The sequence below is a fragment of the Monodelphis domestica genome, chromosome 4, assembly GCF_027887165.1.
Source record: "Monodelphis domestica isolate mMonDom1 chromosome 4, mMonDom1.pri, whole genome shotgun sequence".
Classification (NCBI taxonomy): Eukaryota; Metazoa; Chordata; class Mammalia; order Didelphimorphia; family Didelphidae; genus Monodelphis; species Monodelphis domestica.
In genome coordinates, this window is record NC_077230.1 from 75,678,422 (window position 1) to 75,697,239 (window position 18,818).

At 36.9% G+C, this 18,818-nt stretch overlaps 1 protein-coding gene across 5 annotated transcripts in view; it reads left to right on the forward strand.

Annotated features, from left to right (window-relative positions):
* The window catches only part of QTRT2 (queuine tRNA-ribosyltransferase accessory subunit 2), a 47,229-nt gene that overhangs the window by 2,465 nt on the left and 25,946 nt on the right, over positions 1-18,818 (forward strand). For 4 of the 5 annotated variants that reach the window (XM_007493712.3, XM_007493711.3, XM_007493713.3 and 1 more), the window contains exons 2-3: positions 12,782-13,002; positions 17,044-17,099. In XM_007493712.3, the coding sequence (XP_007493774.2) occupies positions 12,782-13,002; positions 17,044-17,099 (277 nt within the window). Of the gene's footprint in view, positions 1-12,781; positions 13,003-17,043; positions 17,100-18,818 lie in introns of those variants that run through there. The other variant, XM_016433475.2, reaches the window with a different exon arrangement.

An 18,818-nucleotide genomic window follows, 5' to 3' on the forward strand; every position in this document is an offset into this window, starting at 1 on the left:
ACAGTTGAGGAAACAGGTTAAATGACTTGCCCTAGGTCACATAGTAAGTGTCATGAGTACAAATTGGAACTCAGACCCTCCTCCTCCAAGCCCAGCACTTCATTGCTTGTACCACTATCTACCAGAGGAAAGCTTCTAAAGACTAGAATCATCTTACAAAGGAAGTCAGTCAGATCTAGAGGATGACTGGCCTGGCATTTGCAATCTCTATTCCAATTAAAAAACAATCAGAGTACATTTGCGTTTCTCTACTTCTGTAGCATCCTCCTTTTCTCTAATTTTTTTCATCTTCTGAATTTAATTAACAAGCATTTTTTGTACCCTCTTTGAACAACCTAAAGCAATGAAATAGAAAACTCTGACAACAAATATAGAAAAAAATAAATTTCCATGTTGGCCATATCCTAAAATACAGGTCTCATTCTGCATTTTAGGTCCACTTTTGTAGCAGGAGGTAGAGAGTGTGCTTTATCTTCAATTCTCTGGAATCATGGTTTATCATTGCATTGATCACAATTGTAAAATTGTTTTACATGTAAATTGTTTTTCTTTGTGATGTCATTACATACTCTAGTTTTGTTTCATTTACTTTTCATCAATTCTTAGAGTTCTTTACAGTTTCAGAGGAAATTCCATTTTCTCATTTCTTGTTGAAGCAATAATATTCCATTATATTCACATACCATAATTTGTTTAAGCATTCATCAAGAGGTAGGCTCTCCTTTAGTTTCTAGTTTTTTCACTAGTATAAAAATTGCTGCTTTATTTTTATACATATGGGCCATTTTCTTTTCTCTTTAACCTTTTTGCTTCTTAGTGTTGTTTCTCAGTCAAAGAGTAGGTAGAGTTTAGTGACTTCTTACATGTTGGCTTTAAGTTGTTTTCCAGAATGAGTAGGACCAAAGACTGCATTAATGTGTTTGTTTTCTCATAGCCCTAAAGCTTTTGCCATTTTCTTCTTTTGTCATATTTGCCAATATGATTTCCATGATCCTTAAAAAAAAACAACCCACAAAAATCCACAGTTGTTCAACAATTATACCTTTAAGTTTTTTTCATGACTTTGGACTCATCAGAGGCAGCCAAGTACTTACTCTTTTACTCTCATCTTATTTATATTTAGAGAGTTGTTCATTTCAGTTATATCTGACTCCTTGTAACTCCATTTGAAGTTCCATTTCCTTTATAGGTGAGGAAACTGAGGCAAAAAAGTTTAAGTGACATTCCCAGGGTCATGCAGTTAGTAAGAATCCACTCCATATTAGCCATTTCTTCTTTTGCCAATGTAATGTTCATTCTCTCTGGCAGAAAACACAAAATCAAAATAAGAGTTGAACAATTTCATTTTCTCATTGTTCATTATTATTGTCCTTTTTACTTCAAGGAGAAGGCCTATCCCTTCTTTGATCCTTCTTTTCTCTCCAAAGGACTAAAACAATTTCTTTTTCAGCTCTTAGAATGTTTCACTAGTCCTCTAATTTTGGGCTTTAGCACTCTTGGAACTCTTCTTAAAGGACTGTCAGTGCCTTTGTATTCATTCTCCATTACTTGCCCCTTAATCTCTCAGTATGTAAATTTCTATATCTAGTACTGAACCCTTTTTTGACAGTAGTCTTCTATTTTCTTCTTTTTTGCTGGATACCAGTCTTCCACTTGAATGTCCAACTGACCACTTCAGACTAAACATGTCAAAAACTGGATTCACCTTTTGGTTATAATTTGCCTTTATTATTCCCTCTTCCACACATCAATATTTTATATACAATTGGTTGCTCAATCTTGTCCATTTTACCTGGATTGTATTTCTTTGATTTGTTCTCTACTCTCTACTTCAAGTGCCATGACCTTCAGCCAGGCCCTCAATATCACTTACCTCATCTATTGTAATAATCCTCCTACTTTCTCCTAGTCTCCATTCTATCTAATTGAACAATAACAATTCTGCTCAGAAACCTTTAGTAATTTCTTACAGCAGATAGGATATTCCCTTAATTTCATCTTTTACAATCTAGCTTCAAACTTTTTTTCACATCATTTTTGCACAATCATGCAAAACATTTTTTCTTATCAATTTGTGGAAGCATTCTCAAACAAAAAAGAGGAGGAAAAGGAGGAAAGTGAAATATAGTATGTTTCATTCTGCATTCAGAATCCATCAATTCTTTCTTGGAGAGCAGATGCCATTTTTCATCACAAGTCTCTAGTATTATTTTAGATCACTGCATTATTGAGAGTAACGAAGTCATTCGCAGTTGTTTATCAAAAATTTTTGCTGTTACTATGTACATTGTTCTCCCGGTGTGGTTCACCTCACTTTTCATCAGTTCATGTAAATCTTTCTAGATTTGTCTGAAATCTACCTGTTTGTCATTTCTTATATCACAATGGTATTTCTATCACAATCACATACCACAACTTGTTCAGGCATTCCCCAATTGATGGTTCAAAATCCTTCAGTTTCCACTTCTTTGCTACCACAAAAAGTAGCTCCAGGCTTTTCAATTTTATTTTGCATTTTTCTCTTATAAACTCTGTATTCTCTTCCCTTCTTCATCATTTGTGTTCATTCATGAAGGCTGTCCTTCATTCCTGGAATACCCTTTGTCTTCACATATGCCTTGAAATCTTTCAAGACAACTCCACTTGCACCTTCTTCATGAGACCTGCCCTGCCTGTTTATATTCCCTCTCCTTCCCAATTCTCGTGACAAACCCCCACAAATCTTCTTTCTCATTTTCCTGGGGCACTTTGTCTGAATTTCTCCTTTTTAATATGTAAGTTTCTATATGTTTCCCATTTCTCATCATTGCATTAGACTTTGTAAGTTACTTGAAGGTAAGGTCTTTTTTCTCTTTTTTCTCTTTTGGCTTTCCTAGTACCTAATATAGAGAAGGCGTTAGATTAGCTGATTTTAAGGTCCTTTCTGGCTCTTATTTTATAATTAATAGCACTAAGCCAAATGAATGTTTCTTTGGGGGTAAGGTAAGTTAAGGTAACAAGCATTTATTAAGCACCTATTATATGCCAGGCATTATGCTAAATGCTTTGCACAAAATTGTCTCATTTGATGTTAAGGTCCGGGATTTCACCCATCACCATGGAAGTCCATGAACAATGCAAACAGGCAGAGAAGGCCATTTATTGAACTGATACGGCATCAGTGGGAACCTCTATCATCAGAGTTCCGAGTTGCTTCTGACAGGCTGGGCTTCTTATACTTTTCTGTAGGCACCTTATGTACTATATACCATCCTTGGAATTTTGCCTGCATGTATGGCTCTTATCGGCTTCCTACTATTCTTGGAACTTTGACAATTCTATATTATTGGGGTCTTCCTGGCCTGTTGCTTGACATATTTATTGGGGTCCTCCTGGCCTTTATCTGGCACCTACTGCAGCTGGCGGTTTGGCATATTTATGGTTCTGACAAGTTTCTCAAGGCTGACCAGCTCATTAGGCCTTCCTGCTAGGATTTGGTATATTTACGGTTCTGACAGGTCAGCTTGTTAGGCCCTCAAGTTTGGCCATTTTCCGGCCTCCCTCATTGATTCCCACAACAACCCTATTAATTAGATGCTTTTATACTCTCCATTTTACAGTTGATGAAACTGAGGCAAACAAAGATTAAAGGACTTGCCCAGAGTCAAGCAGATAATAAGTATCCGAGGTCACATTTGAACTCGGATCTTCTTGATTTTAGGCCCACTGCTCAGTCCACTAAGCGATCTAATGAATGGGTCTCAGTTATTTAATGCTTGTTCCTTGAATGTAGATTCAAAATGTCTGCAAAATAAATTTTGTTTTACAGTAGTCATAACCAAAAAACATTATATGAATGCAAGTTATAATGGGACTTTTATTGTGATCTTTTGTGGATCCTTTCCAGATATATATTTGACATGATGATACTCATTTATAGGATAAGAATGAACTTTCCAAGAAACTTTGAGGATTTTTATTATTGTAATGATTCTATGTGAACTTGACCCTGGCGCTACTTTAAGGCTGCTTAAAGATGGTCAAAGGGAGCTAGTTGTGAAGGAGGAAGGTGTGGAAGGGTAGGAGCCTTGACTCCTACTCTCTCTCTCTCTCTCTCTCTCTCTCTCTCTCACTCTCCTGGGTTGTGCTGTCAAGGGGTGCTACTAGGGAAATTGGGGTTTCCCTGTTGTGTGCAGGTGATAAGAAGATGAAGAAAGGTCTCCCCTATCAGGTGATGTAATAGGTTCCCCAAAAAGTCCCTGGCACGAAGAGGGCATGGAGACAAACCTCCCCTAGTCTATTGACTCAGTAGAGGAGGGGTCTTGATTGGCACTCTGTTATGGCTGATGCAGCCACAACAAATTTCCTTCCTTTTAGCTCCTATAAATAAGTCACTAGAAATATCTGACTGCATGTAAGAAGGTTTAATGGGCAAAGACTATAAGGAAAGTAGGGGAAGTCGGGGTCCCTGATTTGACCCCCTAAAGGTCTGTCACTCAGGCAGCTGTCAAGCCAACCCTAGTTTCTCCTTCCCTTACCCACTAATTCTCTCAATCCTATTTATACTACTATTGGGCTAAGGCAGGGGTCCCCAAACTTTTTACACAGGGGGCCAGTTCACTGTCCCTCAGATCTTTGGAGGGCCGGACTATAAAAACCTAACCCTAACCCTAACTGGGCAGCGGTATACACAGTGTGGAATCCCCTCCCCCAGATTGCCGTTCACCATGCTGATGTCTTTCATTGTGTAGCCACATAATCCTTTGTGCAGCACCTCAGTTCTAAGGTGCCACACAAAGGATTATGTCACTGGAAGTAGTACTGTATGTAAGCGACACCACACTTTGAGGCACCGCCACATACAGTGTTCCTCTCACTGACCACCAATGAAAGAGGTACCCCTTCCGGAAGTGCTGTGGATAAATGGGGGCTGAATAAATGGCCTTGGGGGCCTCATGTGGCCCACGGGCCATAGTTTGGGGACCCCTGGGCTAAGAAGTAGTCTGAGCAGATGTGAAAGCCAAAGGGAGAGAGCCCTCAACCTTCTGGGGTCTGAAGAGTCTTTTTTTTTTTTTAACCCTTACCTTCTGTCTTGGAGTCAATACTGTGTATTGACTCCAAGGCAGAAGAGTGGTAAGGGCTAGGCAATGGGGGTCAAGTGACTTGCCCAGGGTCACACAGCTGGGAAGTGTCTGAGGCAAGATTTGAGGTCTGAAGAGTCTTGACACTCTGTTGAGACATTTCTTGAGGTACTATTTTGTTGAAATAATTTGGTAGGAGTAATCTCAGGGCTATACACAGGTGAATCCTTTATTGACTCTTGGCAAGATTCCCAGCATGGAAAAGCTTCCTGCCTGCTCGAGGCCTCCGTTCAAAAAGCCCAGAATTCTTCATGGAGCTTTGCTAAGTCTCTTCTCTTCCAGCATCCTTTGCTCCCAACGGTCTTTGCTATCAATCAACTCTTCTCTCATTGTTTCATCTTTTCCCCTTTTGCAACCTGCCCTTACATTATTCCACTCAAAATAGGCATCAACAATGGTCAGGAGTACAAGCACCTGATACATCTGCTCTCATACTTGGTTTCTTAGAACATATTAATATTTCTGATTACCTCCTTTTTAAGTGTCCTTTCATTTGTATATTCTTTGCACTTTGGTCAAAATACAGTGTAGTTTTGCCTTGGCAATAAGAAAAATCTGATATTTATATAACAAGAAAAGTCTGGTCATTTACATTTTTTTCCTCATCAGTTTGGTTTCTGATTTTGAGACATCGACTCTCTCCATATTTCTCCATATAAAATAAATTATCTATTTTTGCTGTACAGTCTCATTATACAACATCTCCTCTTACCAGGACTGTTTTTCATGGTAATGTGTTCCTTCAAGAAAAAGAGGTATTCAACTGAATTGACACTGACTTCTGGGAAATTGTGTTTTTATTTAAGTGACTGAGGTATGTTACAAGAACATAATATAAGTAAACTATTAGAATGTGAAAGGATACCTTTGTAACACATTCAGTTACTTTTGCATTGTCTACTACCCTTTCCCCAATAACCTACATTTATTTTTTCAAATGTTTTATCAATCCCCTGGGCTGGTGTTTCTTATTACTTTTATATGAATTTAATTAATAACAAGAATCTCCTATTACTGTATTTCATAGTCTGAAGTAAAAGATAAAATATGTATTTAGGTTAAACAATGTTAAAATTGCTTTATAATTATTTTACAAAATGAGGCAGCACTTTTTAGACTGTTAGAGGAAAAAAGGGCTTTTTGATTGACCTCGATTGTCCAAAAGTTAGTAGTATGTTGATATTTGGGGTATCCTTCCATTCTCTTGTTTAATTTTTATTTTCAGTACCAAATTCTCTCCCTCTTTCAGGACTTTCTGTATCCATAAAAGGCAAGTGATATGATATCCTTTTATACCTGAAGTCTTGTATAAAAACATGTGACTTTCAGTTCTCAAATATGACTGAGGGTGTGCTGTCTAATGTATACTTTTCATTAACTACTACCTTATTTTGACTGCTCTTACCCGCTTTGTGTTTGAGATATTTACTAACTTAAAAAATTTATTTTTCAATGATCAAACATTTATTTTTTCCTCCCTCCTACCTCCTCTACCCACTGAAAAAGAAATACACAGAAGTACAGAAAACTGTATCACATGAGCATAGTTATGTAGAACATACGAAGTGCTTCTACCTGGAGAAATGAGACCAAGTGATAAACAAAACCAGCATTCTTATTTTTGCTGTTGTTATTGTTTCCTGAAATGTGAGTAAAACTGCATTTTGGGAAACTCCTAATTAGAAAAAAAAAACATTTGTATTAAGTATGTTTTATTTTTATCTTTTTTGCTTTCATGTTAACACTGTTATTAGAGCTAAAGCTAAATATAATCTCAGCAATGTTCATCAAAAGTGCCAGAAGTTTTTTCCCTCCCTATTTTTTCTTCTATCTGCTGGAGAAGGTTGGTTTTGTCCTCCCTCCCTTTATGATAGCAGTATCTTTTTTCAAGGTCATTTTCAGGCTATTTTTTATTCTTCTCTTTCTATCCTGAGATAACTGCTTCTTCTCAATGCTGCTATTACATATTATTTTTAAGTGAATTCTGAGAAATAGGCCATTAGAGATTTCCTCCAGGTCAGTGAATACTTATGTCTAAGTTTGCTAAGGGTCTTAAATGGGTACAAAGTCTGAATTATCTGGCAGACTGGTCCTGGGTGCAGAAAAGGCTCTTCCTTGCTCAGCCACTTGTCACCTGGCCATTTAGCTTTCTTAAATCCTCAAGGACAGTTGAGGAGAGGGAAGGATTGTGTCCTGATAACAAATGAGTCAGCAAGGCTTTTGCTTTATGTAAACAGCAACCTCAAATTTCAGGGCTAACTGGACTTGTCCTTCACCCCCTCACCTAGATTTTGTACTTGGAGAAAGCTGGTGAGGAACAGAAACTTTACAGACCTTTGCAGGGTACCTAGGTGGCATAGGAGATAGATTACCGGGCCTAGAGTTGGGAAGACTCAAGTTCAAATCCAGTTTTAGATAGTTATTAGCTGTGTGACCTTGGACAAGTCATCTGTAAAATAAGATGGAGAAGGAAATGGCACACCATTCCCATATCTTTGCCAAGAAAACCCCAGGTGGGGTCTCAAAGAGTCAAACTCGACTAAAGCAACTGAACAACAGCAACAAAAGCTCCCTCTGAGGGAGCCTGGAAAGCTTTCATACTCCTCACATTCACTTTTCATCTAAGATCTGGTTGGCTGTAATTTAGATCCTTCAGGAACCCTCCCTTCAGTATAGGAGTTTTGCTTTTTCACCTTTTAATAGTGCAGAGGTATTAAAGAACATTTGCTACTAAATCTTGGAGAATGGGTATGAATGTATTTCCATCTCCTACTCTTGAAATTAACTTTCTAAGTCTAGGACATCCCATGATAAGAATAGAAATGGTTTGTGGTAACTTCCCATATTACGGTGAAAGGCAACCTGGGTCTGGTAACAGGAGTTCTTTTTTGGACTTAAAAAAAAAAAAACTCTTATCTTCCATCTTAAAATCAATATTGCATATTGATTCCTAGGCAGAAGAGTAAGTAAGGGTTAGGCAGTTGGGGCGAAGTGACTTGCCCAGGACCACACAGCTAGGAAGTGAACTGCCCCCTGGTCTTTCAGTAGTCATTTTAAATGTAACCTTTTTAAGAAAAGCTTATTATGAGAAAGGTGGGCACAAACAGACAGAGTTCTTTGGGAAATAACCAAAGCAGAATATAATAGATTTATCACTTCCCTTGCCAGTCTCAATTCCACTTAAGATCTAAATAGCCTTTTTGGCCACCATGTCACACTTTTGATTCATATTCTTTTGATTCATATCTTTCACAAACTTGGATCTAGCCATGACTCCTCTATCGTGTTCTTATAAAACTGATTTTTTTGAACCTAAGTATAGAACTCTCTAAGTATAGAAATTTCTCTTATTAGTCTATCCATTAGTCTATCCAGGATTTTTTTTTTTTGGATTCTTAATTCTGTTATCTTTCATGTTCAATTGCATGTCATCTGCAATATAAGTATTCCATCTATACTTTTATCCAGGTTCCCCTTCCTGGGGAATTTTCTTTGTGAGAATTTATTTTAAAAAGGACTAGAGGTTGGGATCTCTCAGTTTTCTGATTTTCAGGGAGCTGGGTGGCACAGTGGATAGAGTGCTGTGCTTGGTATCAGAAAAACCCATCTTCATGGGTTCAAATAAATTCTCTGACATTTACTAACCATGTGACTGGGTAGAGCACTTAGATCTTTTTGTCCCAGTTTTCTCATCTGCAAAATAAGCTGGAGAAGGAAATGACAAACCATTCTAGCATCTTTGCCAAGAAAATCCCAAATGGAGTCACAAAGAATTGGATAAGATTGAAACTACTGAACAATTTTCTGGGTTAGTTTTCCCACAAACAATGTGAATGTAATTAAACTTTAGATTTTATAGAATCAGTGATCATTGATTTTCAACTGGAAAGACCCTTCAATGGTAATCTCATACTACATGAAAATGCTGGATAACAGGATTAAGGGCAGACTCCTTAGGACACTCCACTGACAACTTCCCTTCAAGTTTATGTTGAGCTATGGATGATTGTTCTTTGGGTCTGATTATTTTTCCAAATCTGAACTCCTCTGTCATTTAGTTCACAACTTGCCTTCTTGCTCATGAAGATAAGATAAAAAAATCTTTGTTCAGATGTTTTGCTGAAGTCTAAGTAAATGATCCCCATTGACCTGAGTTATAGGACTGAATAATGGTTCCACTTTAAGGTGCTGCCTTGAAGAAGCAACATTTACATATTTAGTAGATGTGTCAGAATTCACTTAATACATGCATTGATTCATTTTCCCCCTCTGATTTTAGTGCTCTGTAGCACAGGCTGTAAAAGTAGTTTTGCCACAAATGGGCTCAGACCTTTGTGAGCATGATTTTTATTACTTGAGACCAATAATTGTCTGGGCTGAACCAATAAATATATAAGAAACACTCTAGGGGGGCAGCTGGGTGGCTCAGTGGATGGAGAGCCAGGCCCAGAGATGGGACTCTTCACCTCAGACACTTCCCAGCTGTGTGACCCTGGGAAAGTCACTTGACCCCCATTGCCTAGCCCTTACCACTCTTCTGCCTTGGGGCCAATATACAGTATTGACTCCAAGATGGAAGGTAAGGGTTCAAAAAAAAAAAGAAAGAAACACTCTAAAAAGACATACTGTGGCAATGTATTATATTAAGTAAACCAAGACATTTTTGTCCAATTCAGCAAGCATTTATTAAGAATTTAATATATTTAAAGCACAATCCTGAATGCCAAACACAAAACCAAAAATAATTTCTGTGTGAAAGAAGCTGAGTGATTTTTCTTCCTTCCTTATACAGTGTATTTTTCATCAGTATATTGACTTTGTATTTTTTCACAACTTCTAGGGGTATAAGCTTCCTTACTTTGTTTTAACTGATTTCAATTGTTTTAAATTTTATACTTGTTATGAATTAGCCAAAACCACACCTAACTCTTCAGGCCCTTTCCTGTATATTTCATTGGCTCTAATATTTATGGCCACTTCTCTTTGGTTACTTGAAACTAGGCTTCTACTTTCAGGTGGGAGAAAAAGAATAGACATCTTGCATATGGCGCATATTGATCACAAAAATGATCAACATGAATTTTCTTATTGAGTGAAAAAGAAAAGGCATAGTTTTTAAAACTTTAGAATATATTGGGCTTTAAGTTTATATGTAAATGCTCTTAATCTTCTTAAAAAATTTTTAAAAAATTTTTAAACCTTTATCTTCTGTCTTAGAATTGATACTGAGTAGTAAGGATTAGGCAATTAGGTTTAAGTGACTCGCTCAGAGTCACACAGCCTTGTAAGAGTCTTGAAGCCAGGTTTGAACTCATAGTCCTCCCAATTTCAGGTCTGATTGATGTTCAATCCATTGTGCTACCTACCCAGCCCTTAATGCTGTTAATCCTAAATGGAATAAATTTCATTTTCCTGGGGAATTTTCTTAGTGGGAAAAAAAAAATAGAAGAAAAAGGGCTGGGAACTGGGGTCTCCCAATTTTCTGAGTTAATTTCTCAACTAACAAGGGGAATATTATTAAACTTAAGATTTTATAGAATTAGAGGTAATAGACTTTGAACTAGAAGGGACTTTCAGAGGTAATTTAGTTCACTTTTCATTTAACAGAGGAAGATTTTGTTGGGGAAAAACTATAGAGAACATGGTACTTAAATGGATTCATAAGATCAAGGATTCTTTGCAAAACTGATCTCATGTGAAAATAACTGACTGTGTTTCTTTGAAAAATCTCATGATACTTTAAAAATTATTTCTCAGTTGTCACTAGAGGAACTGGTTAAAAAAAGGAACATATTTGGTGACTTCCAGTAAGTCAACTAGTAATGGTATCATATTGTTTTTCCTACTCATGATCTATGGGATACTGTAGGCTAGAAACATGTCAAACAAATGACTGAACTATGTTGGGAATCACTGGAAGTTACTAATAGAAGGCAAAAGCTACTATCTTGAAGTACTGAATGTGAACTCGAACTACCAACAGAAGAAAAAATAATTGACTCATCAATTTAGTCAGACAGCAGGAGTACTTGCTCCCTTTTCCTATTAACTGTTATGGTTTTCATAGGCTATATGTCATTATTCTAAGAGAATTTCATGTGACAAAGATTTCCTAGTTTCCCATTTGTTTAATTTTAATTTTAATTTAATTTTGTACCAAAAAATACATGTGCAGCCATTTTGAGGATTAAGGATGGTCTGAAAATTCAGAGACCATTGTCTTGAATTCTGGGTTTGTCATTGAATTCTTTGTGACCTTGAGGAAGGTGTTTTAAATCCAATTCCTCTTTAGTTTCTATAGTGAAACTAAAGTTCAGTTGTTTTCAGTGGTGTTTGACTCTTCAGGACTGTGTTTGGGATTTTCTTGGCAGATATACTGGAGTGGTTTGCCCTTTCCCTCTCCAGCTCATTTGACAGATGAGGAAACTGAGGGAAGCAGGGTTAAATGACTTATCCAGGGTCACATAGCTAGTATCCGAGGCCAAATTTAGACTTTGGTCTTCCTGACTTCAGGCCTGGTGACTGTGCCACCTAGTTGCCCCTGCAAAAAACTAACATTTAGAGACAGAAGGTCCGGGGTTCAAACCTGCTCTCAGATACTTCCTAACTGTGTGATCCTGGGCAAGTCACTTAACCCCCACTGCTTAGCCCTTACCACTCTTCTGCTTTAGAACCAATGTACAATATTGATTCTAAATCAGAAGGTCAGGGCTTCATTTAACTAAAGCATATAGTATCTCATTTGATCCTCATAACAACTCTGTGAGGGAGATGCTATTATTCCTCTCATTTTTATAGATGCAGAAACTGAGGTTGAGATAACCTTTTCCAAGGTTCACACAGCTAGTGTCTGAGATAGGGTTTGTACTCAGCTTTTCCTGATTCCAAATCTACCCTTTATACCACCTAGATGCCACAAGATGGGTATAAAAATATTAATACCTGGGTCCAGTGGTAATATGATATATATTTAAAAAATTAATTTGTTGATTGTTTACATTAAAATGTCCAGGCATCTCCTTTCCTTCCCCCCTCTCCTTGCATTAGAAAAGGCATCATTTGACCAAAACAATATATATTTATATATACATATATATGTGTGTGTATGTATATATATATGTACATATATATATATATATATATATATAAAAGTCTTTTGTGTTTCTATTTATCAGTTCTTTCTCTGTAGGTGGACATTCACAAGTAATTCTTTAAACATTAATTCTATAGCTGCATATAATGTTCTCTTGGTTCTGCTCTTTTTGTTTTTCTATGATTTCATGTTCTTTCCATGTTTTTTTGAAATTACCCTGCTCATCATTTCTTATAGCACAATATTCCACCCTTGTTGGGCCTCTCTTTAATTTCAGGTTCTTTTCTGCCACAAAGAGAGCTGCTGTAAATATTTTAGAATATATAGGTTCTTTTCCTTTTTCCCTGATCACCTTGGGAAATAGACCCAACAATGGTATTGCTAGATCTAAGGGTATACAGTTTTATAACTAACTCTCTGGGCATAATTCCAGATTGCTCTCCAAAATGGTTGGATCAGTTCACAATTCCACCAACAGTGTATTAGTGTAATATGGTGTCTGTTGATTACAAAATGTTTAGCTTTCATGTGTCATAGAATTCCTTCTAATCTGTGTCTTTTCTGTTAGGAACTGGAGAATAACTTCACGATGAAATTGAGTCTCTCCAGGGTGGTTCAAGGCTGTCGCCTGGGCACATTAAGTAATCTGGGAAAGAAAGGGGACCGCTGCATGGAGTTTCCAGGATGTCTGCTCTACACCAGGACTGGGTCGGCTCCTCATCTGACTCATGACACATTGCAGGTCATCAGCGGGGTTCCTGCCATGACTCAGCTCACCCTGTCCTCACTGTAAATATTGGGCCTCATTGGATCTGTATTTATAAATAACAAGCTTAGGGTAATCACTGCAGGCTGTTTGGTATCAAAGACCTATATTCTTTTTTTTTAACCCTTACCTTCCGTCTTCGATTCAATCCTTTGTATTGGTTCCAAGGCAGAAGAGTGGAAGGACTGGGAATGGTGGTTAAGTGACTTGCCCAGGGTCACACAGCTAGGAAGTGTCTGAGGCCAGATTTGGCATCAGGATCTCTAGACCTGACTCTCAATCCACTGAGCCATCGAGTTGCCCCAAGACTTGTGCTTTTTATGCAGCAATGTGCACATGAGATTTGTTTCAATTCATCAGACATTTATGAAGGGCCTGTTGTGTGTTATAATCTGAGCTGGGTGCTCCTGCTAGCATAGAAATGACCTTCTTTTAGAGGGACTCATCCTGTAAAGAACGTGATGGTAATAGCCCACATTAGCACAGTGCTTTAAGGTTTGCAAATGTTATTTACATCTATTGTTTTATTTGATCTTTACAATAATCTTGTGATGGTTATTAGGTGCTATTTTTTTTAATTTTATAGTATTTTATTTGATCATTTCCATGCATTTTTCATTAAAGACAAAGATCATTTTCTTTTCCTCCCTCCCACCCCCCGTAGCCGACGCGTTATTCCACTGGGTATCACATGTGTTCTTGATTCGAACCCATTGCCATGTTGTTAATATTTGCATTAGAGTGTTCCTTTAGAGTCTCTCCTCTGTCATGTCCCCTCAGCCACTGTAGTCAGGCAGTTGCTTTTCCTTGGTGTTTCTACTCCCTCAGTTTGTCCTCTGCTTATGGATAGTGTTTTTTCTCCTAGATCCCTGCAGATTGTTCAGGGACATTACACCACCACTAATGGAGAAGTCCATTACGTTCGATTATACCACAGTGTGTTTGTCTCTGTGTACAATGTTCTCCTGGTTCTGCTCCTTTCGCTCTGCATCACTTCCTGGAGGTTGTTCCAGTCTCCATGGAACTCCTCCACTTTATTATTCCTTTTTGCACAATAGTATTCCATCCTCAACATATACCACAGTTTGCTCAGCCATTCCCCAATTGATGGGCATCCCCTCGTTTTCCAGTTTTTGGCCACCACAAAGAGTGCAGCTATGAATATTTTTGTACAAGTCTTTTTGTCCATTATCTCTTTGGGGTACAGACCCAGCAGTGCTATGGCTGGATCAAAGGGTAGACATTCTTTTGTCGCCCTTTGGGCATAGTTCCAAATTGCCCTCCAGAATGGTTGGATCAGTTCACAACTCCACCAGCAATGCATTAATGTCCCAACTTTGCCACATCCCCCCAACATTCATTACTTTCCATTGCTCTCATGTCAGCCAATTTGTTAGGTGTGAGGTGATACCTCAGAGTTGTTTTGATTTGCATCTCTCTGATTATAAGAGATTTAGAACACTTCTTCATGTGCTTATTAATAGTTTTGATTTCTTTATCTGAGAGCTGCCTATCCATGTTCCTTGCCCATTTATCGATTGGAGAATGGCTTGATTTTTTGTACAGTTGATTTAGCTCTTTATAAATTTGAGTAATTAAACCTTTGTCAGAGGTTTTTATGAAGATTTTTTCCCAATTTGTTGTTTTCCTTCTGATTTTAGTTACATTGGTTTTGTTTGTACAAAAGCCTTTTAATTTGATGTAGTCGAAATTATTTATTTTACATTTTGTGATTATTAGGTGCTATTAATAGAATAAAGTGCTATTATTGACCTCATTTTATAAATGAGAAAACTCCGTCTTAAAGTGTTTAAGCTTGCCGAGGCTTACACAGCTAGGATGTATTGGAGGCAGGGCACAAAACCAGGTCTTCTTAACTCCAAAGCTGGCCTTTTGCAAGGTGGTTTGAAGAGAACACTAAGAATTAAATTAGTGAAGGCTTTGCAGAGGATGTGGCACCTGAGTTGAACTTTGATGATAGATAAGGATTCTAAGAGGCGGAAATTTGGAAGGAATGCATCCTAGAAATAATGGGTAGCCTATGCCCATGTGTAGAGATAGGAGACAGAGCATAGCAAATAGCCATGCTAGAACAGAGCTGTCTGCAGAACTTCCCTATTTCAGCTGGTATAATAGGGAAATGTTGAACAAAATGAATAAAAATACAGTAAAACAGAGATGATGTTAGTTTGAGATTTTTTAAAGCCCATATGCTGCCACAGGAATCTATTTGTATTTGCGTTTTAGCACCACTGAGCTAAAACAGAATGTAAAGGATGACAGCTAAGATCTACACAGTGGATGGAGTGCTGGGCCTGGGGTCAGGAACACCAAGCTTCATAGTCAGCCTCCCATAGTCACCTTGGGCAAATCACTTAACCTCTCATTGTCTTAATTTCCTCATTTGTAAAATGGGAATAGTACTTACTTCCCAGGATCATTGTAAAGATCCAGTGAGATGATATTTGTAAAGCATTTAGCCTGACACATAGCAGGTACTCTATTATGATCATCATTGTTATTATTAAATATATATTATAAAAAATATATAATAACATAGCAATATATTATAAAACATAAGAATATATAACAGTATCTGATATAATGTATAAATCAGTATATGTAATATGTTGTAATATGATACATCCTACTATGTATAATATGAGTAATATTATATATATGTATAATAATGACAACAGTGTTAATAATAGGTAGCATTTATATAGCACTTACCATGTGCCAGAAATTGTGCTGAGCATTACAGTAGTATGAAATGTCTGGAAAGGTAAGCCAGAGCCAGATTGTGAAGTCCCTGGGCCAAGGAGTTTGTATTTTAGCATCTAGGTAAGAAGGTACTTGAATATTAACACTAATTAAGATGTCATAAAATTTTCACCTCTGGATTACTAACGTAGTTTCAAAATATTGAAAATTGATCTAACAAGATATAACAGAATTATGACTTGGGGATTTGAGGTAAAGATGAAGACAGCCCTAGGCAAACAGTAGACCTCTTCCCCAGCCAGCAAACATAGGCTGATTTGGAGTTTATCCAATTTCCCTTGACAAGCTCTACGCCCGCCGTGTTGGCAAACCTATGGCATGCCCACTGAAGGAGTCTGCTCCTCTCCCCCTCCCCATGCCCACCTGAGGACATTTCTCACATGACCTTCCATTCTACCCAGCAGCCAATGAGAGCCCTTCCTCCCTCCCCTGTCTGGGGGAAAGGGGACAGCTCACATACCAAGTGAGAATTGCAGTTTGGGCACTTATTCTCTAAAAGGTTTGCCATCACTGCCCTAGACTATATCTTACTGCCCCTGAGGCAGAGAAAATTCCACTAGAACCAAATTTGAATCATAAGAACTAAACCTGACTCTTCCCGATTGACCCCATCCTTGATTCTTGTTTTTGGACAGATCTATAATCACCAAGAGAAAAATCATAAGGGCCAAGGCGTGAGCTACACCATGGGCAGTAGAGGGCTGAAGAAACAGCCTCAAAATTTCTGGTCCCTGACCAACTATTGAGATATTTCAGAATTCACAGATGGTGCCTAGGGAAGGTGAAAACCAGCATAGGAGCTGCCACCACTCACAATCCTTGAAGTTCTTTTCTGCCAATTATTGGCCATAAAACTGAAAATTCTGTGTCATGGAGCCTCTTTGTGCCTCACCAGCAGTTTTCTACCTGTTCTTTGTAATTTTCATCCCATTGCTTTTATACTCATTGAAGTATTTGAATGATCAAATAATTCTCTTGTATGAAATAACTGATATTTTTTAAGGGTGAGAGAAGGGAAAGAAGGAAATTCGACTGTCCTAAATCAAAAGTCCTTTTTCTATTTCTTATTTCTTTATTGAGTAACATATTCATTTTGGGATTCTTCATTCTCTGGTTATAGCAAATGTAGGGCCTTAAGTGATTCTGAATTTTGTTATTGAAAGAACAGATATGTTGTTATATAACTTTGCATTAAGTATGTCTTTCCTGCCCCAACCAAACTTGAACATATTTTTTTCTCTAGCTATATTATATCACTTGTGTTTTTCTTTTGGTCACAGGGCAGAGCACTATGAAATCTTGGAGGAATATAAAGAAGGAATTGGAAAATTTATAGGTAAAAATTGTATAATTTGCATGAGTTGTTGATACCCTAATTTCAAAGTTTGGAAGGAACTAGCACCAGTTTTTGTATTTTATACATGAGACCACCAAACACCAGTTTTTGCAGTTGCCTTTGACAAAGAGAACACTTAAAACTTGAATTTCTTTACTTCTGTTTTTTTCTTCCTCCAATTTTCAGTATTTCCAGAACAACTTTTTTCTTCCTTTTTTTTAATGTTTTATTAAACTAAAGTTGAAAAAATATAGTAGAGTGGCAGAGTTTTAGAGTTGACCCTTTCCATGCCTAGACTAGGTGGGTGATCTATCTTCTTGATTTTAGATCATTTAAAAAATTTATTCTCATAGTAGGTTGACAGGTAGTGCATGTTCTATTATTTCTTCATTAGTTATTAAAATTGAAATCTTTCTAAATAATTAAATATCTTTAGTTTGAGCATTAATATTTATTATACAAGTAATTTTTATTGAAATTTATTAAGTGAGCAATACTTAGTAAACTGGAGAAAACTCTTCTCATAAGTATTTATTTAGCTCTGTATATCAAGCCCTGTAATTTCCTAGGTTTAAATAAACACCAGTTACTCATAAATTATAAGGAATTATTTAAATCTTTGTATTATTGTTTATTAACTATGTTAAAAAAAAAACAAAGCAAAGGATTAAATAATTATAGTATACCAACTGTGAGAAAGATCCCAACCAAAGAAAGTCACCTTTAATCATCATTTCAGCCAATGACTTCTCTTGGATTCTGGAAATAAAGTCATGCCATTCAGTTTTCTAAGAATACAAATGAAAATCTTTTCTCAAGAATTCTCTTAATGCTTCTTTGTGAGATGTGGGTTAAATTCAATTCTCCTTAGCAATATTATCTTAGGTTTTTTTCTTATAGTTTCTCTTTAGCCATCTGAAATGACAGATAAGTTCTCACTCTTCAAACTCCTTCTAGACTGACAGTTAAGCTGTTACTCCAAGATCCCATTTCCTTTTAAAGACATAGTAATGCTTTTGAGACTTGAAGCTGTTGTCACATTTGTATAAATTGCAGATAGACACAGAATGGAAGATGGTTTTCTAGAGTGTATTGCTAGAACTTTAATTTTTATTTTTCTAATTATCTATACATATGGAAAAGTAGAATGGTATGGATAATCCAAAACTATTAATAAAGCAAAAAATAACATATTTGACTTTTGAAGACATTGTACACTTATTTTTCTTTTTGTTAAGCAGTCTCTTCCTATTTCTCCATTCCCTCCCGAGGCTAGTTTTAAAATGAATTTGTTTTCCTTAAACATTTAAATAAATGAAAGAATAGGAAAGAAGCCAAGAAGTTTTCTTAGTGATAGAGGGAAATGTAAATGTATATATACTCCTCTCTTAGTTCTGTTCCAATGAATGGAGGGAAATAGTAGCCTGGATAACCCAGAAACTATTCAAAGAATCATAGAAATTTCTATTTGGAAGGCTCCTTAAGATTATCTAGTACAAGTCTCTCACTTTATAGATAAAGGTCAGATTTCACAGCTTCCAAATCCAGTGTTCTTTATAGTGTTTTTCATTTGTGTTCCATTTCGAGGTTGATTGTTTTGTCTTTATATTTGAACATGAGTATTTCTAATGTCTGGGAAAATCATTGCAAACAAAATAATGAAGCCACACTATGAAGACTTGACCCAGGTGGAATTAAAAGGCTGATTATCTGCCTTCC